General features: G+C 53.3%; 1 protein-coding gene across 1 annotated transcript in view; it reads right to left on the bottom strand.

Moving 5' to 3' along the window:
• DNTTIP2 (deoxynucleotidyltransferase terminal interacting protein 2) overlaps window positions 1-25,113 on the bottom strand; it is a 79,551-nt gene that overhangs the window by 6,677 nt on the left and 47,761 nt on the right. Inside the window, exon 6 of the mRNA XM_075348711.1 lies at window positions 3,636-3,745. Within this exon, the coding sequence (XP_075204826.1) occupies window positions 3,636-3,745 (110 nt within the window). The remainder of the gene's footprint in view (window positions 1-3,635; window positions 3,746-25,113) is intronic.

The raw sequence follows: 25,113 nt of genomic DNA, 5'->3' as shown, positions 1-25,113 counted from the left end.
CCCTGCGGCGCCTCTTAGGAGGACGGGGTCTGTGCCCTGATGATGAATCCTCTATGAGCTCCAGTGGACGGAGATCAGATGATAGAGATCCTAAAGGACCCTTAGCAAGAGCATTAGAGGCGCCCTGTGAAGGGGGCTGATGCATATTCATCAAAGTCCTGGACAGAAGTCCCATGGACTCAGCAAATGACTGTGAGATAGACCTAGAGAAGGACTCTACCCAGGCTGGGGGTTCAGCCACAGGTGCAGAAGCAGCCTGAGAGACCACTGGGGGTGAGACTCCAGGCTGTGGCACCTCCAAGTTAGAGCAGACATCACAATGTGGATAGGTGCTCGGTTCAGGCAGCAGGAGCTTACATGCAGCGCATACAGTATAAATCTTTGGAGCCTTGCTCCTCGTGTAAGACATGCTGCTGGAGTGGGGACAACTTCTACAAGAGAATGAACCCCAGGGAGTATATACAGAGGTCCACAACGAGAGACCGGCTGTGGCTTACCAGACCACTGGAAGCGGTGTTGTGTGCCCTCCAGATCCCGAAGCCCGGACCCCCAATGCACAGCACCTCAGCAGGGATGCAGAGTGCAGAACAGCCCAGCGCAGAGTGAACCCTGTGCAAGAAAATGGCCGCCGGAGCGAAGAGAGGGGGCGGGACAGGGGGCGTCCCTGTGATCTGGAGGGCCATAGAGACCTGCAGGGGAGGAGTCACGCACAAGCAGTGGGGAGTGTCCTTCCCCTGTGCAGGACGGCCGCCGGGAGGAGCCGTGCCTGTCCCTCTGCATGAGTGACATGCGAGGGCAGGAAACAGAAACTAGGCCTCCGGCGAAGCCGGGGCCTAAATTTGAGCAGCGAGGCCGACGCGCAGGCACCATCGGCGCGGTTCTCGGGCGAAAGCCAGAGAACCCGCCGGAAATGCCAAAAACAAGTACAGCAAACACACTCTCCCCATACAATAAAGGACAGGGACCCCCAACATATGAACGTCTCAGGTACTTAGCTGCTGAGACGCAGGGCCAGGTCCCTGGGGATGAGTGCTCCAGTCCAGCAGAGTCCTGAAGGGGCTGTGGACGGAGACCGGTCTCCTGCCAGGTATGGAGACCGCGCTGGCTCCCACTTCAATCCAGAGCCCAGGAGGGATGGTGAAGGAGCACGGCATGTAAGGCTCCAGCCTTGGAAATCAACCTTACAACACCACCGACACAGTGGGGTGAGAAGGGACATGCCGGGAGTCCAGACGTGGACCCGCACTTTCCAAAAAAACAAAAAATCATATGAGAATGCATGTGTGGATGTATGCCTCCTGAACACAAAGCGATAAACTAGCTGGGACTGGCTCACCAGGGGGTGTATAAGCTCAGAGGGAGGAGCTACACTTTTAAGTGTAGTACTTTGTGTGTCCTCCGGAGGCAGAAGCTAAACACCTAAGGTCTGGGTCTCCCAAAGGAACGATAAAGAAATACTGACCAAATAGTGACGTGTGAATAAGACCATAGAATGAGATTTACCAAAGCCTTTATGGCAGTGATCTGCTGTAACCAGCTTTGAAAAGTCGCATCGTTTTAGCAGAACTGGAGACTGTACGAGACTACACTTAAGTTTTACAACTTTTAGCATTCTCAACCTTTTATTTTTTCCCAAGTTTGATAGGGTATGTGCACACGATCAGGACCTGCTGTGTCCTGGACGCGGAAGGTCCTGACCTGCGGGGCCATGATTCTCCTTCGCAGGAGACCGCAGCTGCTTGTGCCCACAATCAGGGTTTGGGGCGCTGCGGTCTCCCTACAGAGGACGCTTGACACTTCGCAGCAAACAACCGACTTGCTGTGGCTCGAAAAGCCGCACCGCAGGTCAGTGTTTGCTGTGGGCAGTACATGCACAGTGGGCACGGGATTTCTAGAAATCCCATTCACTGCGCTTGTACTGTACAACGTAGAATTTTGAACACAGCGAAAACACGCTGCATCCAAATTGCTGCAAACACTGATAGCGGGCACGTACCCTTAATGTTAGCAAGGCACAGCAAAGCTGCTTGTCAAATTACAGCAGGGAATGGAGCAGGACTTGTGACGAGGCGATGGCAGAGGTATTCATCAAGAGGTTTAGGTTTCTTTCTTCATGAATCAGGAAAGTCTGGCTCTAGCCCCATCTCCCCATCAAAATCAGCATGAACGGCATAATGGTCAACAAAAGGCTCTATCATAACCAAAGTGGATAAAATATGAACATTTTACAACACAGTGGCATTTTGGTTTGTCCTTTTAACCCTTTTTACAGATATATACTACCTGTTTCCCTACCAAAGTTTGTGTTTCTCTCCTTTCAGTCAAGGCTGCACATACGGCCAATGTGACAATGCAAGGTCTTCTGTTATTGCCAGCAATGTTAACCAATGAATCACACAAATACTGTTGCATATAATAAAGATCCTGTGATTTATGTGATCCATCCTTAAAAGCAGTTGCCATGCGACGTTCGCTCTGCATGCACTTGGTGGAACAGCGGCGTTAGACTCACAATACATAGTCTGAGAAACAAGCTGAGGCTTCAGAATTGTTCAGCCAGAGCTGGGAGTTGGCTGATTCAGGTTCACTTTTCTTCAGCCCTGCAGGAGTTACTTCCTGCAGACTGGTGAGCAGGAACTAGTAGCTCAGGTTGCCAATTGCTATGTACAGCTGCCTCTTTCCTATTGAAGGTATGAATTTCTTCAAGTTTGCGCCGATAATAGCTTCAGCATAAGCTCCAGCGATTCCGGTCTTAGTGGTGATCCTGTTTATGGTGATCTGGGTTGTGATTTCGAGTGGTGTGGACGTTCCCCTGTTACCCAGTACGCATATTGTCTCTACTTTGTGTTTGAGTACAGTGTGTATGAGTTTGCCTTCTCCCTTGTCTGTGGGGGGTTTTGTTACCGTGTGTCCGGCCCGCCTCAAGGGTGGAGGAGAGGGGGAGTAAAATCATGGCTCGGACAAAAGACAAGGTAACGCTGGGGGTCTCGGACCTGGCTACCATCAATCCTACCTCTGAGATAAGGGACAGCATAGGATCTGGAGTCTGAGGGCCAGCCTAGGGGCCCCTGTTCCGTCATTTTATACACCGTGAAAGGAGTATTTTAGTCAAGAGCATTATAATGTAACATATAGAGATGTAAAGACAATGGGGGAGCAAAAGCGCAGTAGGGTCTTAACTGGTTAAAACCAGGGTAAAATGGACAGTGGTGTGCTCAACTAATAGGGTTACATGATACACAACACTGTATGGGAGTGAACAATCAGTGGCTGCAGACACACGTGGAGATGAAGAATTATACCTGAAAAAAGTGTGCAATATCTGTGCTGGTGCGAGATATGATCCATGTAAAAGAAGTCCAAAACACAGGTGAAGAACATGGTTTATTCAGCGCCTTTTAAAGCTATCCAGCTTCTTTAGGACAATCCACATCACCAGGTATTGTGTTTTCTCCTGCAAAAGTTGGATAGCTTGAAAACGCATTGAATAAAATGCAGTTTCTTCAGCTGTGTCCTTGACTTCTTTTTCACGGATCATTTTTCACAGCAGCACAGATTGAACACATACGTTTCCGATATAGAGATATAAGCACAAATACATGAACGCTTCTTCTGGCAAGAAAATAAATAAATACCTCCTAAACTCGGAATCTGCAAGAAGTTCTTCCACCATTGTCCTCTTCCGATCCTTCTTGGGAATTCGGGAATGATAGAAATCTAGGGGGTTGTCCACAACAGTACCAACCTATTAAGAAAAGGGACAAAAGATGTGAAAAGCTCTACAAACCATTATTACTTCAGCCATGTTACTTAATACTGTTCGGATTACTACAAGTCTCCATGTAAAATAAAAGTAAAGTTACTACTCAATTGAACATATGCATCAAACTCTGTAGTCCCTTATGTAAAATAAAAATAAAAAAACAAAAACAAAAAAAAAACCAAAAAAAAAAAAACAACCTTATAATACTCTCCCGAACAAAAACCATTCCAGGAACAGTTCGGGAGGGAAAATATATATTAATTTTCCTTCCCATTTTATACAGGGACAAGGGCATTTAAGGAGGGGTTGCCCAATCCCTTTATACGTCAGTTTTGGCACACAAATGCTGAAGTGATGAAAGACTAAAGGGAAGGTGCCATCTAAAAAAAAAAAAAAAAAAAGAGAATTTTGTTTACTTACCGTAAATTCTTTTTCTTATAGTTCCGTATTGGGAAACCAAGACCATGGGTGTTTAGCTTCTACCGCTGGAGGACACACAAAGTACTACACTTAAAAGTGTAGCTCCTCCCTCTGAGCTTATACACCCCCTGGTGAGCAGACTTCGCCAGTTTAGTGCAAAAGCTGAAGGAGAATAGCCACCCACAAGTAAAACAGAGCAAAAGCCGGAACAACCGGAGACTCTGTTAACGACAACAGCCGGTGAAAAACACGCGGAACAAGAAATTGCCAACAGGCAACAGGGAGGGAGCTGGGTCTCCCAATACGGAACTATAAGAAAAAATTTACGGTAAGTAAACAAAGAAGGGAATTTTGTTTACTTACCGTAAATTCCTTTTCTTCTAGCTCCAATTGGGAGACCCAGACAATTGGGTGTATAGCTTCTGCCTCCGGAGGCCACACAAAGTATTACACTTAAAAGTGTAAAGCCCCTCCCCTTCTGCCTATACACCCTCCCGTGCATCACGGGCTCCTCAGTTTTAGTGCAACAGCAAGAAGGAGGAAAGCTAATAAACTGGTTAAAGTAAATTCAATCCGAAGAATTATCGGAGAACTGAAACCATTCAACATGAACAACATGTGTACACGAAAAAACAACAGCCCGAAGGGAACAGGGCGGGTGCTGGGTCTCCCAATTGGAGCTAGAAGAAAAGGAATTTACGGTAAGTAAACAAAATTCCCTTCTTCTTTGTCGCTCCATTGGGAGACCCAGACAATTGGGACGTCCAAAAGCAGTCCCTGGGTGGGTAAAATAATACCTCGTAATAGAGCCATAAAACGGCCCTTTCCTACAGGTGGGCAACCGCCGCCTGAAGGACTCGTCTACCTAGGCTGGCATCCGCCGAAGCATAGGTATGCACCTGATAGTGTTTGGTGAAAGTGTGCAGGCTCGACCAGGTAGCCGCCTGGCACACCTGCTGAGCCGTATCCTGGTGCCGCAAAGCCCAGGACGCACCCACGGCTCTGGTAGAATGGGCCTTCAGCCCTGAGGGAACCGGAAGACCAGAAGAACGGTAGGCTTCGAGAATTGTTTCTTTGATCCACCGAGCCAGGGTGGATTTGGAAGCCTGTGATCCCTTACGCTGCCCAGCGACAAGGACAAAGAGTGCATCCGAGCGGCGCAGGGGCGCCGTACGGGAAATGTAGATTCTGAGAGCTCTCACCAGATCTAACAAATGCAAATCCCTTTCACATTGATGAACTGGATGAGGACAAAAAGAAGGTAAGGAGATATCCCGATTGAGATGAAAGGTGGATACCACCTTCGGAAAAAAATTCCTGAACCGGGCGCAGTACCACCTTGTCCTGGTGAACCACCAGGAAAGGAGCCTTGCATGATAGCGCTGCTAGCTCAGACACTCTCCGAAGTGATGTGACCGCAACTAGGAAGACCACTTTCTGCGAAAGGCGAGAAAGAGAGATATCCTTCAAAGGTTCGAAAGGTGGCTTCTGAAGGGCCATCAGAACCCTGATTAGATCCCGCGGTTCTAACGGCCGCCTGTAAGGAGGGACTATGTGGCAAACCCCCTGCAGGAACGTGCGTACCTGAGGAAGCCTGGCTAGGCGCTTCTGAAAGAACACAGAGAGCGCTGAGACTTGTCCCTTAAGGGAGCCGAGCGACAAACCTTTTTCCAATCCGGATTGAAGGAAGGAAAGAAAAGAGGGCAAGGCAAATGGCCAGGGAGAAACTCCCTGAGCAGAGCACCAATACAAGAATAACTTCCACGCCCTGTGGTAGATCTTGGCAGACGTTGGTTTCCTGGCCTGTCTCATAGTGGCAATGGCCTCTTGAGATAACCCTGAGGACGCTAGGATCCAGGACTCAATGGCCACACAGTCAGGTTGAGGGCCGCAGAATTCAGATGGAAAAAACGGCCCTTGGGACAGTAAGTCTGGTCGGTCTGGTAGTGCCCACGGTTGGCCCACCGTGAGATGCCACAGATCCGGGTACCACGACCTCCTCGGCCATTCTGGAGCGACGAGAATGGCGCGGTGGCATCTGACCTGATCTTGCGTAACACTCTGGGCAACAGTGCCAGAGGTGGGAACACATAAGGAAGTTAAAACTGCGACCAATCCTGAACTAAGGCGACTGCCGCCAGAGTTCTGTGCTCGTGAGACCGTGCCAAGAATGCCGGGACCTTGTTGTTGTGCCGGGACGCCATTAGGTCGACGTCCGGCCTCCCCCCAGCAGCAACAGATCTCCTGAAACACGTCCGGGTGAAAGGACCATTCCCCTGCGTCCATGCCCTGGCGACTGAGAAAGACCCGGGATGTGGACTGCGGATATGGTGGAGGCCGTGGCTTCCACCCACATCAAAATCCGCCGGACTTCCTGGAAGGCTTGCCGATTGCGTGTTCCGCCTTGGTGGTTGATGTAAGCCACCGCTGTGGAGTTGTCCGAATGAATTCGGATCTTGCTTGCCTTCCAGCCACTGCTGGAAAGCTTTTAGGGCAAGATACACTGCCCTGATCTCCAGAACATTGATCTGAAGGGAGGACTCTTGCTGAGTCCACGTACCCTGAGCCCTGTGGTGGAGACAAACTGCTCCCCACTCTGACAGACTCGCGTCCGTCGTGACCCCCGCCCAGGATGGGAGTAGGAAGGATTTCCCCTTCGACAATGAAGTGGGAAGAAGCCACCACCGAAGGGAATCTTTGGCTGCCTGAGAGAGGGAGACGTTCCTGTCGAGGGACGTCGACTTCCTGTCCCATTTGCGTAGGATGTCCTATTGAAGAGGACGCAGGTGAAACTGCGCGAAAGGGACTGCCTCCATTGCTGCCACCATCTTCCCCAGGAAGTGCATGCGGCGCTTCAGGGTGTGTGACTGACCTTGAAGGAGAGATTGCAACCCTGTCTGCAGTGACCGCTGTTTGTTCAGCTGAAGCATCACCATCGCTGAGAGGGTATGAAACTCCATGCCAAGATATGTCAGCGATTGGGCCGGTGTCAGATTTGACTTTGGAAAATTGATGATCCACCCGAAACACTGGAGAGTCTCCAGAGTAGCGTTGAGGCTGTGTTGGCATGCCTCCTGAGAGGGTGCCTTGACAAACAGATCGTCTAAGTAAGGGATCACCGAGTGTCCCTGAGAGTGGAGGACCGCTACTACCGTTGCCATGACCTTGGTGAAAACCCGTGGGGCTGTCGCCAGGCCAAAAGGCAGTGCCACGAACTGAAGGTGTTCGTCCCCTATGGCGAAACGCAGGAAGCGCTGATGCTCTGGTGCAATCTGCACGTGGAGATAAGCATCTTTGATATCGATCGATGCCAGGAAATCCCCTTGGGACATTGAGGCGATGACGGAGCGGAGGAATTCCATCCGGAACCGCCTGTTTTTTACATGTTTGTTGAGCAGTTTTAGGTCCAGGACCGGACGGAAAGGCTCGTCCTTCTTTGGAACCACAAACAAGTTGGAGTAAAAACCGTGACCCGGTTGCTGAAAAGGAACCGGAACCACCACTCCTTCTGCCTTTAGAGTGCCCGCCGCCTGCATGAGAGCATCGGCTCGCTCGGGAGGCGGGGATGTTTTGAAGAATCTAATCGGAGGACGAGAGCTGAACTCTATCCTGTAACCGTGAGACAGAATGTTTCTCACCCAACGGTCGTTTACCTGTGGCAGCCAGGAGTCGCAAAAGCGGGAGAGCCTGCCACCGACCGAGGATGCGGCGTGAGGAGGCCGAAAGTCATGAGGAAGCCGCCTTGGTAGCGGTTCTGAGGTCTTTTGGACGAGGAGAATTGGGACCTGCCCGCGCCCCGAAAGGACCGAAACCTCGACTGTCCCCTCCTCTGTTGGGGTATGTTCGGTTTAGCCTGGGGTAAGGATGTGTCCTTTCCCTTGGATTGTTTGATGATGTCATCCAATCGCTCACCAAACCAAGCGGTCGCCAGAAAATGGCAAACTGGTCAAGCACTTTTTGGAAGCAGAATCTGCCTTCCATTCCCGCAGCCACAAGGCCCTGCGTATTGCCACCGAAGTGGCGGACGCAACCGCCGTCCGGCTCGCAGAGTCCAGGACAGCATTAATGGCGTAGGACGCAAATGCCGACGTCTGAGAGGTTAAAGACGCCACTTGCGGCGCAGACGTACGTGTGACTGCGTCAATTTGCGCTTGACCCGCTGAGATCGCTTGGAGTGCCCATACGGCTGCGAATGCTGAAGCAAAAGACGCGCCGATAGCTTCATAGATGGATTTCAACCGGAGCTCCATCTGTCTGACAGTGGCATCTTTGAGTGAAGCCCCATCTTCCACTGCAACTATGGATCTAGCCGCCAGTCTGGAGATTGGGGGATCCACCTTGGGACACTGAGCCCAGCCCCTGACAACGTCAGAGGGGAAGGGTAACGTGTATCCTTAAGGCGCTTGGAAAAACGCTTATGGACAAGCTCGGTGTTTCTGGACTGCCTCCCTGAAGTCAGAGTGGTCCAGAAACGTACTCAATGTACGCTTGGGGTACCTGAAACGGAAACTCTCCTGCTGAAAAGCTGACTCCTCAGCCGTTGGGGCTGATGGAGAAATATCCAACATTTGATTAATGGACGCTATAAGATCATTCACTATGGCGTCACCATCAGGTGTATCTAGGTTGAGAGCGGCCTCAGGATCAGAATCCTGATCAGCTACCTCCGCTTCATCATACAGAGAGTTGCTGAGACCCTGAACAATGTGATGATGTCCAGGGAAGCTCCCAGCGAGCTCGCTTAGGAGGTCTGGGACTGCGGTCCGTGTCAGAGCCTTCACCCTGGGACCTATGAGACACCCCGGGAGCACATTGTCGGTCCAACGGGGGGGACCAGGGTGCAAGATTCAACAGTGCCCATGGTCTGAGATACCGGTCTGGACTGCAAGGTTTCGAGCATCCCAGCCATAGTCTCAGAAAGTCTATCAGCAAAAACTGCCAACTCCGTCCCCGTCACCTGGACAGTGTTAACAGGTGGTCTCCCTGGGCCACCATTAGCAGAGGCTCCGGCTTAGTAAGTGCTACAGGGGCCGTGCATTGCACACAATGAGGGTCTGTGGAACCTGCCGGTAGTATAGTCGTACATGCGGTACAGGCAGCATAGTAAACCTGTGCTTTGGCACCCTTGCTTTTCGGGGACAACATGGTGTTATCTCCTCTGAGCAATCCAGGAGGGTATGTAGCCAAAAATCAATAGTGCGACCGTACAGTGCAATGTATAGCATACAAGCATATAAATATATATGTACACTTCGGCACTAGTGGGGTCAGCACCTCAGGTGCTGCTTATGTGATCACCAGAATCCCTGTCTGGGACCCCCCGAGCTTGTCTCCCCTCTCCAGCAACAGAAAAGCTGACAGGAATGGCTGCCGGCGTCCTGTGGAGAGGAGGGAGCCGTGGGCGTGCCCCAGAAAGTGCGGGAATCCGGCGTCCCCACTGTGCTCAGTGAGAGGGGTGGAGTATGCAAAGCATGCTCCAGCTCTCAGCGCTGATGTCTTGTGCAGCGTCACGCCCTTCCCCTGACTGGCAGGCCTGTGGGCGGGAAACAGTGAGACTAGGCCGCAAAAGCCGGGGACTAAAGTGATAAGCGCGGCCGGCGTATAAGCGCGGTCGGCGCGGAAGTCCCCGGCGCACTAACAGTCCCAGCCGCGCCGCAGTGTAAAAATGGCAGCGGCGGTCAGCGCGGCAGTCCCCAATAAACTAACACACCCAGCTACGCTGCAGTGTGTAATGGCACAAGGGCGGTCAGCGCCGCCGTCCCCGGTGCACTAACACACCCAGCAGTGCTGCAGTGTGTCTGTGCGCGGTCCCCACGGGGACACAGAGTACCTCAAAGTAGCAGGGCCTTGTCCCTGACGATACTCGGCTCCTTGTCCAGCAGAATCCCCAGGGGCTGTGGATGGAGCACGGTCTCAGTGCCTGGAGACCGATTAGGATCCCACTTCACCCAGAGCCCTAAGGGGGATGGGGAAGGAAAACAGCATGTGGGCTCCAGCCTCCGTACCCGCAATGGGTACCTCAACCTTAACAACACCGCCGACAAGAGTGGGGTGAGAAGGGAGCATGCTGGGGGCCCTTTAGTATGGGCCCTCTTTTCTTCCATCCGACATAGTCAGCAGCTGCTGCTGACTAAACAGTGGAGCTATGCGTGCATGTGTGCCTCCTTCGCACAAAGCATTAGAACTGAGGAGCCCGTGATGCACGGGAGGGTGTATAGGCAGAAGGGGAGGGGCTTTACACTTTTAAGTGTAATACTTTGTGTGGCCTCCGGAGGCAGAAGCTATACACCCAATTGTCTGGGTCTCCCAATGGAGCGACAAAGAAATTCTCTTTTTCTTTATCGTTCCTATGGGAGACCCAGACCATGGGACGTCTCAAAGCAGTCCATGGGTGGGAAATAAACAGAAAAACTAAGAAGTAGGCAGAACCTAACTTCACAAATGGGCGACAGCCGCCTGAAGGATGCGTCTGCCCAAGCTCGCATCTGCCGAAGCATGAGCATGCACTTGGTAGTGCTTCGAGAAGGTATGCAGGCTAGTCCAAGTGGCAGCCTGACAGACTTGTTGAGCCGTAGCCTGGTGCCTGAAAGCCCAAGAGGCACCGACAGCTCTGGTCGAGTGTGCCTTGATCCCCGGCGGTGGAGGCACCTGAGTACACTGGTAGGCGTCCGAAATGGTCGACCTAATCCAACGGGCTAAGGTCGGCTTAGAAGCAGAGAGGCCCTTGCGCCGGCCTGTGGTTAGCACAAAAAGAGAAGTGCACCGCCTAAGAGCAGCGGTGCGAGACACATAGATCCGGAGAGCACGCACCAGATCCAGAGTATGCAACGCTTTTTCAAAGCGATGAACAGGAGCCGGACAAAAGGAAGGTAGGGTAATGTCCTGGTTAAGGTGGAAAGGAGAGACCACCTTAGGAAGAAAGTCCGGAGTCGGACGGAGAACCACCTTGTCTTGATGAAAAACCAAAAAAAGGTGACTCCGAAGAGAGCGCAGCCAAATCACAGACTCTCCTGAGGGAAGTTATGGCCACCAGAAAGGCCACTTTCTGTGAAAGACGAAACAAAGAAACCTCCCTAAGGGGCTCAAAGGGGGGTTTCTGCAAAACCGTGAGAACCAAATTAAGGTCCCAGGGATCTAAGGGCCGCCGGTAAGGCGGAATGATGTGAGACGCGCCCTGCATGAAGGTGCGGACCTGAGCCAGCCGAGCGAGACGCCGCTGGAACAGCAATGACAGAGCTGAGACTTGTCCCTTGAGAGAGTTGAGGGACAGTCCTAGCTGCAGACCGGACTGTAGAAAGGACAGAAGGGTCGGCAAGGAGAATGGCCAAGGAGGATGGCCGGAAGAGCGACACCAGGACAGGAACATTTTACAAGTCCTGTGATAGATCTTGGCGGAGGAAGACTTACGGGCCCGAGTCATAGTGGAGATGACTTCAGGAGGAATACCAGAAGCCGTCAAGATCCAGGATTCAAGAGCCACGCCGTCAATTTGAGAGCCGCAGAACTCAGGTGGAAAAACGGACCTTGCGAGAGAAGGTCTGGACGGTCCGGGAGATGCCACGGCACCTCTACGGACAGATGGAGCAGGTCTGGGTACCAAGCTCGCCTGGGCCAGTCCGGTGCAATGAGGATGACTCGACGGCCCTCCATTCTGATCTTGCGCAGGACTCTGGGCAAGAGAGCTAGAGGGGGAAACACGTAGGACAGACGAAACTGGGACCAGTCGAACCAGAGCGTCCGCGGCGAAGGCCTGAGGATCGTGGGAGCGAGCCACGTAAACCGGAACCTTGTTGTTGTGACGGGATGCCATTAGGTCCACGTCCGGAGTGCCCCACTTGCGGCAGATTGACTGAAACACTGCCGGTTGCAGGGACCACTCGCCACCGTCCAAGGATTGACGGCTGAGATAATCTGCCTCCCAGTTTTCTACGCCTGGGATGTGGACTGCGGATATGGTGGACTTGGAGTCCTCCGCCCATTGACCTCCAACATTGCCAGGTGGCTGCGTGTCCCGCCTTGGTGATTGATGTAGGCAACCGCTGTCGCGTTGTCTGACTGGACTCGAATGTGCCTGCCCGCCAACAGGTGGTGAAAGGCTAGGAGAGCTAGAAGCACAGCTCTGGTTTCCAGCACATTGATTGAAAGGGCTGACTCGGACGGTGTCCAAGTGCCCTGTGCTCTGTGGTGGAGATGTACCGCTCCCCAGCCGGATAGGCTGGCATCGTGGTGAGAATCACCCAGGACGGGGCCAGGAAGGAGCGCCCCTGGGACAGAGAGAGGGGCCGAAGCTACTACTGAAGAGAACTCCTGGTCTGTGGCGACAGAGCCACTAACCTGTGTAAGGAGGAAGGCCGCTTGTCCCAACAGCGGAGAATGTCCAGCTGCAGGGGACGCAGATGGAACTGGGCAAAGGGAACCGCCTCCATTGACGCCACCATTTGACCCAGCACCTGCATCAGGCGCCTGAGGGAATAACGGCGGGGCCTCAGCAGAGAGCGCACCGCCAGTTGGAGGGACTGCTGCTTGACTAATTGCAACTTCACAAGTGCTGGCAAAGACTCGAACTGCATCCCTAGGTATGTGAGACTCTGGGTCGGAGACAGAGTGGATTTGGGAAGATTGACAAGCCACCCGAACTGGGCTAGAGTGGCGAGAGTGAGCGAAACACTCCGCTGACAGTCCACGCTGGATGACGCCTTGACTAGAAGGTCGTCCAGGTAAGGAATCACTGCCAACCCCTGTAGGTGCAGGACCGCAATCACTGCTGCCATGACCTTGGTGAATACCAGAGGAGCTGTGGCCAACCCGAAAGGAAGAGCCACGAATTGGAAATGATCTTCTCCGATTGCAAAACGTAGCCAACGCTGGTGTGAAACTGCAACTGGCACATGCAGATAGGCATCTCTGATGTCGATGGACGCCAGGAAAAGGGGAATTTTGTTTACTTACCGTAAATTCCTTTTCTTCTAGCTCCTATTGGGAGACCCAGACAATTGGGTGTATAGCTTCTGCCTCCGGAGGCCACACAAAGTATTACACTTTAAAAAGTGTAAACCCTCCCCTCTGCCTCTACACCCTCCCGTGGACCACGGGCTCCTCAGTTTGGTGCAAGAGCAGGAAGGAGAAATTTATAAATGGTCTAGAACAAATTCAATCCGAAGGATGTTCGGAGAACTGAAGACCATGAACCAAAAGAAAAATTCAACATCAACAACATGTGTACACAAAAGAACAACTAGCCCGAAGGGCACAGGGGCGGATGCTGAGTCTCCCAATAGGAGCTAGAAGAAAAGGAATTTACGGTAAGTAAACAAAATTCCCCTTTTCTTTGTCGCTCCATTGGGAGACCCAGACAATTGGGACGTCCAAGAGCAGTCCCTGGGTGGGTAAACCAATACCCCAATAGAAAGAGCCGGAAACTGCCCCCTCTTACAGGTGTGCAACCGCCGCCTGGAGGACTCGCCTACCTAGACTGGCGTCTACCGAGGCATAGGTATGCACTTGATAGTGCTTCGTGAAAGTGTGCAGGCTAGACCACGTAGCCACCTGACACCTGCTGAGCCGTCGCCCCGGTGCCGCAATGCCCAGGACGCACCTACGGCTCTGGTAGAATGGGCCTTCAACCCTGAAGGGGGCGGAAGCCCAGAAGTATGGTAGGCCTCGAGAATCGGTTCCTTGATCCACCTAGCCAAGGTGGACTTGGAGGCCTGAGAACCCTTACGCTGGCCAGCGACAAGGACAAAGAGCGCGTCTGAACGGTGCAGGGGCGCCGTGCGAGACACGTAGATCCGGAGTGCTCTCACTAGATCCAAAGAGTGCAAATCCTTCTCACACTGGTGAATTGGATTAGGGCAAAAGGAAGGCAAGGAGATATCCTGATTTAGATGAAAAGGGGATACCACCTTAGGGAGGAATTCCGGGACAGGACGCAGAACCACCTTATCCTGGTGGAAAACCAGGAAAGGAGATTTGCATGACAGCGCTGCAAGCTCAGACACTCTCCGAAGTGATGTGACTGCAACCAGGAAGGCCACCTTCTGAGAAAGAAGGGAGAGAGAGACATCCCGCAACGGCTCAAAAGGCGGCTTTTGAAGAGCCGTCAGGACCCTGTTAAGATCCCAAGGTTCCAACGGACGTTTGTACGGTGGGACCATGTGGCAAACCCCCTGCAGGAACGTGCGGACCTGCGGAAGTCTGGCTATTCGCGTTTGAAAAAAACACAGAGAGCGCCGACACTTGGCCCTTGAGCGAGCCGAGGGACAAACCCATATCCATTCCAAATTGTAGGAATGAAAGAAATGTGGGTAAGGCAAACGGCCATGGAGAAAAACCGTTATCAGAGCACCAGGATAAGAAGATTTGCCAAGTCCTGTGATAGATCTTGGCGGACGTTGGTTTCCTGGCTTGTCTCATGGTGGAAATTACATCCTGAGATAACCCTGAAGACGCTAGGAGCCAGGACTCAATGGCCACACAGTCAGGTTGAGGGCCACAGAATTCAGATGGAAAAAGGGGCCTTGGGACAGCAAGTCTGGGCGGTCTGGAAGTGGCCACGGTTGACCCACCGTGAGATGCCACAAATCCGGATACCACGACCGCCTCGGCCAGTCTGGAGCGACGAGAATGGCGCGACGGCAGTCGGACCGGATTTTGCGTAGTACCCTGGGCAGCATCGCCAGAGGGGGAAACACATATGGCAGTCGAAACTGCGACCAATCCTGGACCAAAGCGTCCGCGGCCAGAGCTCTGTGATCCTGAGACCGTGCCATGAAGGCCGGGACCTTGTTGTTGTGCCGTGACGCCATGAGATCGACGTCCGGCGTTCCCCAGCGGCGGCAGATCTCTCGAAACACGTCTGGGTGAAGAGACCATTCCCCCGCGTCCATGCCCTGACGACTGAGAAAATCTGCTTCCCAGTTTTCTACGCCTGGGATGTGAACTGCGGAGATGGTGGAGTCTGTGTTTTCCACCCACTGCAGAATCCGCCGGACTTCCTGGAAGGCTTGACGACTGCGAGTGCCACCTTGGTGGTTGATGTAGGCGACGGCAGTGGCGTTGTCCGACTGGATTCGGATCTGCCTGCCCTCCAGCCACCGATGGAAAGCCAAGAGGGCTAGATATACTGCCCTTATCGCCAGGATATTGATCTGAAGGGATGATTCTATTGGAGTCCAGGTTCCTTGAGCCCTGTGGTGGAGAAAGACCGCTCCCCAACCTGACAGACTCGCGTCCGTGGTGACCACAGCCCAGGTTGGGGGTAGGAAGGATTTTCCCCGGGACAGAGATGTGGGGAGGAGCCACCACCGAAGTGATGTTTTGGTTGCGAGGGAGAGAGAGATGTTCTTGTCGAGGGAAGCCGAACTCTTGTCCCATTTGCGAAGAATGTCCCATTGTAGTGGCCGTAGATGGAATTGCGCGAACGGCATTGCCTCCATAACTGCAACCATCTTCCCGAGGAAGTGCATGAGGCGCCTTAAGGAGTGTGACTGACCCCGAAGAAGGGACTGCACCCCCGCCTGCAGAGAAAGCTGTTTGTCCCGCGGTAGCTTGACTAACGCTGGCTGGGTATGGAACTCCATCCCGAGGTAAGTCAGTGATTGGGTCGGCGTCAACTTGGATTTCGGGAAATTGATGATCCACCCGAACTGTTGGAGGGTCACCAGAGTGACAGTAAGACTCCGTTGACAAGCCACCAGAGAAGGAGCCCTGAATAGGAGATCGTCCAAGTAAGGGATCACCGAGTGTCCCTGAGAGTGCAGGACCGCCACGACGGATGCCTTGACTTTGGTGAAAACCCGTGGGGCTGTCGCCAGGCCGAAAGGCAGTGCCACGAACTGGAGGTGTTCGTCCCCGATGGCGAAACGTAGGAAACGTTGGTGTTCGGGTGCGATCGGCACATGGAGATAAGCATCTTTGATGTCGATCGATGCTAGGAAGTCTCCCTGTGACATCGAGGCGATGACCGAGCGGAGAGATTCCATCCGAAACCGTCTGATTCTCACATGTCTGTTGAGCAGTTTGAGGTCCAGAACGGGACGGAATGACCCGTCCTTTTTTGGCACCACGAACAAGTTGGAGTAAAAACCGCGACCACGTTCCTGAAGGGGAACGGGGATCACAACTCCTTCCATCTTCAGAGCGTCCACTGCCTGAAAAAGTGCGTCGGCCTGTGTAGGGGGTGGGGAGGTTCTGAAGAAATGAGCCGGAGGTCGAGAGCTGAACTCTATCCTGTAACCATGAGACAGAATGTCTCTCACACAACGGTCTTGAACGTGTGGCCACCAGGCGTCGCCAAAGTGGGAGAGCCTGCCACCGACCGAGAATGTGGCTGGATGAGGACGAGAGTCATGAGGAGGCAGTTTTGGAGGCAGTGCCTCCCGCGGCCTTTTGGGGTCGTGACTTGGACCGCCACGCATAGGAGTTCCTCTGGCCTTTCTCCGGTCGGTTGGACGAAGAGGATTGAGTCTTGGCGGCGGCACGAAAGGACCGAAACCTCGATTGGATCTTCCTCTGCTGAGGCTTCTTAGGCTTGGACTGGGGTAAGGAGGAGTCCTTTCCCGAGGATTCCTTAATAATCTCATCCAACCGTTCGCCAAACAAACGGTCGCCAGAAAAAGGCAAACCAGTTAAGAACCTTTTGGAAGTAGAGTCCGCTTTCCATTCGCGCAGCCACATGGCTCTGCGGACTGCCACGGAGTTAGCGGATGCCACGGCCGTACGGCTAGCGGAGTCCAAGACGGCGTTCATGGCGTAGGACGAAAATGCTGATGCCTGAGAGGTCAAGGATGAAACATGCGGGGCAGAATTCCGCGTGACGGCATTAATCTCAGTCAGACATGCCGAGATTGCTTGGAGAGCCCACACGGCCGCAAAGGCCGGGGCGAAAGACGCGCCCGTACCCTCATAAATAGACTTCACCAAGAGCTCTATCTGTCTGTCAGTGGCATCCTTCAGGGATGAGCCATCGGCAACAGACACAACGGACCTAGCGGCCAATCTAGAGACTGGAGGATCCACCTTGGAGGAGTGTGCCCAGCCCTTAACGACTTCAGGTGGAAAGGGATAACGCGTGTCAGTGTGTCGTTTAGCAAAGCGCTTGTCCAGAACCGCTCTGGGCTTCTGGATAGCGTCACTGAAGTTAGAGTGATCAAAAAACGTATTGCGAGTACGTTTGGGAAATCGAAATTGGTGTTTCTCCTGCCGAGAAGCCGGCTCCTCTGCAGGAGGAGGTGGGGTAGAGAGATCCAACACCTCGTTGATGGACGAGATAAGATCATTTACTAAGGCGTCCCCATCGGGGGCATCAAGGTTAAGGGTGAAGTCAGGGTCAGAGCCCTGAGCTCCCACGTCCGCCTCGTCATCCTGAGAGTCCTCAAGCTGGGATCCAGAACAGTGTGAGGAGGCCGGGGAAGAGTCCCAGCGAGGCCGCTTAGCCGGCCTGGGGCTGCGATCCGGGCAGGAGTCCCAGCACCCTAGGGGAACCAGCACCGGGTTGGATCCCCCGGAGCTGTGGAGCTTTGCAGCTGAGTAGTACCCACCGGCAGAATGCCAAAAATGGCCGCCGGAGCTCTCAGGGGGGAGCGTGGAACCGCGGCGGCGCCAGCAAAGAAGGGAATTTTGTTTAATTACCAAAAATTCCTTTTCTTCTAGCTCCAATTGGGAGACCCAGACAATTGGGTGTATAGCTACTGCCTCCGGAGGCCACACAAAGTACTACACTTAAAAGTGTAAGGCCCCTCCCCTTCTGGCTATACACCCCCCCGTGGGATCACGGGCTCCTCAGTTTTAGTGCAAAAGCAAGAAGGAGGAAAGCCAATAACTGTTTTAAATACAAATTCAACCCGAGAAACAACCTCGGAGAACTGAACTGTTCAACATGAACAACATGTGCACCCGAAAAAAACAAACTTCCTAAGAAAAACAGGGCGGGTGCTGGGTCTCCCAATTGGAGCTAGAAGAAAAGGAATTTACGGTAAGTAAACAAAATTCCCTTCTTTGTCGCTCCTAATTGGGAGACCCAGACAATTGGGACGTCCAAAAGCAGTCCCTGGGTGGGTAAAAGAATACCTCGTGATAGGGCCGTCAAACAGCCCTTTCCTACAGGTGAGCCACCGCCGCCTGAAGGACTTGTCTACCTAGGCCGGCATCCGCCGAAGCGTAGGTATGCACCTGATAATGCTTGGTAAAAGTGTGCAGACTCGACCAGGTAGCCGCCTGGCACACCTGCTGAGCCGTAGCCTGGTGCCGTAATGCCCAGGACGCACCCACGGCTCTGGTAGAATGGGCCTTCAGTCCTGATGGAATCGGAAGCCCAGCAGAACGGTAGGTGTGAAGAATTGGTTCCTTGATCCAACGCGCAAGGGTGGATTTGGAAGCTTGCGACCCTTTACGCTGACCAGCGACAAGGACAAAGAGTGCATCCGAGCGGCGCAGAGGCGCCGTGCGGGAAATGTAGATCCTGAGTGCTCTCACCAGATCCAATAAATGCAAACCTTTTTCAAATTGGTGAACTGGATGCGGACACAAAGACGGTAAAGTGATATCTTGATTGAGATGAAAGGAAGATACCACCTTGGGAAGAAATTCTGGAATTGGACGCAGAACTACCTTGTCCTGGTGAAACACCAGGAATGGAGATCTGCATGATAACGCCGCCAGCTCGGACACTCTCCGAAGAGACGTGACCGCCACTAGAAAGGCCACTTTCTGTGAAAGACGAGAAAGGGAAACCTCCTTCATAGGCTCGAAAGGCGGCTTTTGGAGAGCAATTAGAACCTTGTTCAGGTCCCAGGGCTCCAACGGCCGCTTGTAAGGGGGGACGATATGACAAACCCCTTGTAGGAACGTGCGTACCTGAGGAAGTCGCGCCAGGCGTTTCTGAAAAAATACGGATAGCGCGGAGACTTGACCCTTAAGGGAGCCAAGCGACAAACCTTTTTCCAACCCAGACTGCAGGAAGGAAAGAAAAGTAGGCAATGCAAAAGGCCAGGGAGAAACTCCCTGAGCAGAGCACCAAGATAGGAATATCCTCCACGTCCTGTTGGTAGATCTTGGCGGAGGATGGCTTCCTAGCCTGTCTCATGGTGGCAACCACTTCATGAGATAAACCTGAGGCCGCTAGGATCCAGGACTCAATGGCCACACAGTCAGGTTCAGGGCCGCAGAATTCAGATGGAAAAACGGCCCTTGAGACAGCAAGTCTGGACGGTCTGGTAGTGCCCACGGATGGCCTACCGTGAGGTGCCACAGATCCGGGTACCACGACCTCCTTGGCCAGTCTGGAACGACGAGAATGGCGCGGCGGCAGTCGGACCTGATTTTGCGGAGCACTCTGGGCAACAATGCCAGAGGTGGGAACACATACGGTAGCCGGAACTGCGACCAATCTTGAACTAAGGCGTCTGCCGCCAGAGCTCGGTGATCGTGAGACCGTGCCATGAAAACCGGGACCTTGTTGTTGTGCCGTGACGCCATCAGGTCGACGTCCGGCATCCCCCAGCGGCGACAGATCTCCTGAAACACGTCCGGGTGAAGAGACCATTCCCCTGCGTCCATGCCCTGGCGACTGAGAAAGTCTGCTTCCCAGTTTTCTACGCCTGGGATGTGAACTGCGGATATGGTGGATGCCGTGTCTTCCACCCACGTCAGAATCCGCCGGACTTCCTGGAAGGCTTGCCGACTGCGTGTTCCCCCTTTGTGGTTGATGTATGCCACCGCTGTGGAGTTGTCCGACTGAATTCGGATCTGCTTGCCTTCCAGCCACTGTTGGAAGGCTTGTAGGGCAAGATAGACTGCTCTGATCTCCAGAACATTGATCTGAAGGGTGGACTCTTTCCGAGTCCACGTACCTTGAGCCCTGTGGTGGAGAAACACTGCTCCCCACCCTGATAGACTCGCATCTGTCGTGACCACCGCCCAGGATGGGGGTAGGAACGACTTTCCTTTTGACAATGAGGTGGGAAGAAGCCACCACCGGAGAGATTCCTTGGCTGCCTGAGAGAGGGAGACCTCCCTGTCGAGGGACGTCGACTTCCCGTCCCATTGGCGGAGAATGTCCCATTGTAGTGGACGCAGATGAAACTGCGCAAAAGGAACTGCTTCCATTGCTGCTACCATCTTCCCTAGGAAGTGCATGAGGCGCCTCAAGGGGTGCGACTGGCCCTGAAGGAGAGATTGCACCCCTGTCTGTAGTGAACACTGTTTGTCCAGTGGAAGTTTCACTATCGCTGAGAGAGTATGAAACTCCATGCCAAGATATGTTAGTGATTGGGTCGGGGTTAGATTTGACTTTGAAAAGTTGATAATCCACCCGAAACTCTGGAGAGTCTTCAGTGCCACGTTCAGGCTGTGTTGGCATGCCTCTTGAGAGGGTGCCTTGATAAGTAGATCGTCCAAATACGGGATCACGGAGTGACCTTGCGAGTGCAGGACTGCTACTACTGCTGCCATGACCTTGGTGAAGACCCGAGGGGCTGTCGCCAGCCCGAAAGGTAGAGCTACGAACTGCAGGTGTTCGCTTCCTATAACGAAGCGTAGAAAACGCTGATGCTCTGGCGCAATTGGCACGTGGAGATAAGCATCCTTGATGTCTATTGATGCTAGGAAATCTCCTTGAGACATTGAGGCGATAACGGAGCGGAGAGATTCCATCCGGAACCTCCTGGTTTTTACGTGTTTGTTGAGCAGCTTTAGATCCAGGACGGGACGGAACGACCCGTCTTTCTTTGGCACCACAAACAAATTGGAGTAAAAACCGTGACCTTGTTCCTGAAGAGGAACAGAAGTCACCACTCCTTCCGCCTTTAGAGCGGACACCGCTTGCAGCAGAGCATCGGCTCGGTCGGGCGGTGGGGAAGTTCTGGAGAAGCGAGTTGGAGGACGAGAGCTGAACTCTATCCTGTACCCGTGAGACAGAATGTCTCTCACCCAACGGTCTTTGACCTGTGACAGCCAAATGTCGCCAAAGCGGGAGAGCCTGCCACCGACCAAGGATGCGGAGAGAGGAGGCTGAGAGTCATGAGGAAGCCGTCTTGGTAACGGTTCTTCCGGCTGGCTTTTTTGGGCGTGATTGAGTCCGCCAAGAATCTGAGCCCCTCTGATCCTTTTGAGTCCTTTTGGACGAGTAGAATTGGGACCTGCCTGAGCCTCGAAAGGACCGAAAACCAGACTGTCCCCTCCTTTGTTGGGGTTTGTTTTGTCTGGGCTGAGGTAAGGATGAATCCTTACCCTTGGAGTGTTTAATGATTTCATCCAAACGCTCACCAAACAATCGGTCACGAGAAAAAGGCAAACTGGTTAAGCACTTCTTGGAAGAAGAATCTGCCTTCCATTCTCTCAACCACAGGGCTCTGCGTAAAACCACAGAGTTGGCTGACGCCACCGCCGTACGGCTCGTAGAGTCTAGGACAGCATTAATCGCGTAAGACGCGAATGCAGACATTTGAGAGGTCAAGGGTGCCACCTGCGGAGCAGATGTACGTGTGACCGTGTCGACCTGTGTAAGCCCAGCTGAAATAGCTTGGAGTGCCCATACGGCTGCGAATGCTGGCGCCAACGACGCTCCAATCGCTTCATAGATGGATTTTAACCAGAGCTCCATCTGTCTGTCAGTGGCATCTTTAAGTGCCGCCCCATCTTCCACTGCAACTAGAGATCTGGCTGCAAGCCTGGAGATTGGAGGGTCCACCTTGGGACACTGTGTCCAGCCCTTGACCACGTCAGGGGGAAAAGGATAGCGTGTATCTTTAAGCCGTTTGGAAAAAAACGCTTATCTGGATAAGCGTGGTGTTTCTGGATTGCGTCTCTAAAGTCAGAGTGGTCCAGAAAAGTGCTTAATTTACGCTTGGGATACCTGAAATGGAATTTCTCCTGCTGTGAAGCTGCCTCCTCCGCAGGAGGGGCTGGTGGAGAAATATCTAACATCTTATTGATGGACGCTATAAGATCATTCACTATGGCGTCACCATCCGGGGTATCTAGATTGAGAGCGGCCCCAGCATCAGACTCCTGATCAGTTACATCCGCCTCATCACACAGAGTCGTCCCGCTGGGACCCTGACCAGTGTGATGAAGTTGAGGGTCGCTCATAGCGAGCCCGCTTAGGTTGTCTGGGACTGTCGTCCGAGTCAGAGCCGTCACCCTGGGGTGCATGTGACACCCCCGGAGCTAGGAAGTGGTCCAGCTGAGGGGGACCAGGGGGCAATGGATCAACAGTGCCCATGGTCTGAGTTACTGGTCTAGACTGCAATGTTTCAAGAATTTTAGACATAGTCATAGACAATTTGTCAGCAAAAGCTGCAAACTCCGTCCCTGTCACCTGGACAGCATTTACAGGTGGTTCTCCCTGGGTCACCTCTAGCAGCGGCCCCGGCTGAGCAATTGCCACAGGGGCCGAGCACTGCACACAATGGGGGTCAGTGGAACCTGCCGGTAGAGTAGCCCCACATGCGGTACAAGCAGCATATAAAGTCTGTGCCTTGGCACTTTTGCTTTTTGCGGACGACATGCTGTTGTCTCCTTGAGAAATCTAAGGAGGGTATATAGCAGAAAATCACCAGCGACTGTACAGTGCAAAGTATTGCCAGCACAAAATACAAAGTACACTATGGCACAAGTGGGGGAGAGCCCTTGAGGGCTGCTTACCGCCCGCTGAAAAGCGGGTGTGAGGTCGTAGAATCCCTTGTCTGAGTCTCCCCGTCTCCCCTCTGCAGCTCAGCGTGCAGGCAGGAATGGCTGCCGGCGTTGTGAAGAGGGGCGGACCGTGGGCGTCACAAACAAAAGTGCGGGAAACTGCGTCCCACTGTGCCTAGTGTGAGGGCTGGAGTATGTAAAACAGACTCCAGCTCTTAGCGCTGCTGGTCTGTACAGCGTCCCGCCCTCCTCCTGACTGGCAGGTCTGGGGGCGGGAACGATACGAACTAGGCCGCAAAAGCCGGGGACTGTAGTAATCTAGCGTGGCCGTCATATATGCACGGCCAGCGCGGAAGTCCCCGGCGCACCACAAATCCCAGCCGCGACGCAGTAAAAACTGACCCCCGCGGCCGGATCGGCCGATCGTACTAAGTCACCTCACTCAGCAGAGCTGTAGTGAGTAACGGCACAAGCGCAGCAGCGCTGTTTACCCCGGCGCACTAACACACCCAGCAATGCTGCAGTGTGCGTGCGATAAGCACGGGGACACGGAGTACCTTGATGGAGCAGGGTCCTGTCCCTGAGGAAACTCCGCTCCGTATCCAGCAGATCCTCCAGGGGCTGTGGATGGAGCACGGCCTCAGTGCCCGGAGACCGGTAAAGTCCCACTTCACCCAGAGCCCTAATGGGGATGGGGAAGGAATCAGCATGTGGGCTCCAGCCTCCGTACCCGCAATGGGTACCTCAACCTTAACAAACACCGCCGACAGAAAGTGGGGTGAGAAGGGAGCATGCTGGGGGCCCTCGTATGGGCCCTCTTTTCTTCCATCCGACATAGTCAGCAGCTGCTGCTGACTAAACAGTGGAGCTATGCGTGGATGTCTGGCCTCCTTCGCACAAAGCATAAAACTGAGGAGCCCGTGATCCCACGGGGGGGGGGGGGTGTATAGCCAGAAGGGGAGGGGCCTTACACTTTTAAGTGTAGTACTTTGTGTGGCCTCCGGAGGCAGTAGCTATACACCCAATTGTCTGGGTCTCCCAATTAGGAGCGACAAAGAAAAGGGGGAATCTGGAGGCCTCAAAGTGGTCAATGGGGGGGGTGGAGACATGCAAATATGCTCCAGCCCTCAAAGCCGACGTCATGTCGGTAATCCCGCCCTTACCCCTGACAGACAGGCCCGGGGACGGGATTTTTCGCGACTAGGCCGCGGTAAAGCCGGGGACTAAATTTAAGACCGTGCCCGACAAGCAGGCACGGTCGGCACGGAAGTCCGCCGAAAAAAAACAAAAAAAAAAAACAAAACACAACGGACGGAACTACCGCTGGATTTCCGGGGAGAAGGTGCGACCCCCCTCCCTGTACAGTCCCCACATGGGGACAGAGTACCTGAAAGATGCAGGGCCCGGTCCCTGGGGGTGAAGAAGCTCCGGTCCGGCAGATTCCACCAGGGGCTGCGGATGGAGCACGGTCCCAGCACGTGGATGACCGTTTAGGCTCCCACTTCTCCCAGAGCCGCATAAGGGTTGGTGAAGGAGACGGCACGTGGCTCCAGCCTCTGTACCCGCAATGGGTACCTCAACCTTAACAACACCGCCGACATAGTGGGGTGAGAAGGGAGCATGCCGGGGACCCCATAGGGGTCCTTTTTTCTTCCATCCGTCATAACTATGTATGAGAATGCATGAGTGGATGTGTGCCTCCTTCCACACAAAGCATAAAACTGAGGAGCCCGTGATCCACGGGAGGGTGTATAGGCAGAGGGGAGGGGTTACACTTTTTAAAGTGTAATACTTTGTGTGGCCTCCGGAGGCAGAAGCTATACACCCAATTGTCTGGGTCTCCCAATGGAGCGACAAAGATGAGAAACTGTGGAAAGAAAAGCGCAATAGGGTCCCACCCCAAAAAGGGAGGAAGACATGTAACAAAAACACACTCACCTACAATGGTTGTGCCAGTCACAACCACTATCAAGGCATATATAAGATCCAGGTCCAGGCAGCAGTCCCAAAGTTGGCTGATAACAGAGAGCGATAGAAGAAGGGTCTTAATTCCGCGCCAAGGACTCAATGGATCCAGGAAGAGATTGATGCTTCTTTAATAACATGCACAAGTCTACGCGTTTCTGGAGACACAGCTCCCTTCATCAGGACATTGGCAAGAGAACATCAAATGGAGCGACAAAGAAATCTCCTTGGGTCATTGAGGCAATGACTGATCGCAGAGACTCCATGCGAAAGTGCAGCACCTGAACATGCTTGTTGAGAAGCTTGAGATCCAGGATGGGCCGGAAGGAACCGTC

The sequence above is a fragment of the Anomaloglossus baeobatrachus genome, chromosome 5 (genome assembly GCF_048569485.1).
Source record: "Anomaloglossus baeobatrachus isolate aAnoBae1 chromosome 5, aAnoBae1.hap1, whole genome shotgun sequence".
Taxonomy (NCBI): Eukaryota; Metazoa; Chordata; class Amphibia; order Anura; family Aromobatidae; genus Anomaloglossus; species Anomaloglossus baeobatrachus.
This window is presented reverse-complemented; position numbering and strand designations above follow the sequence as displayed.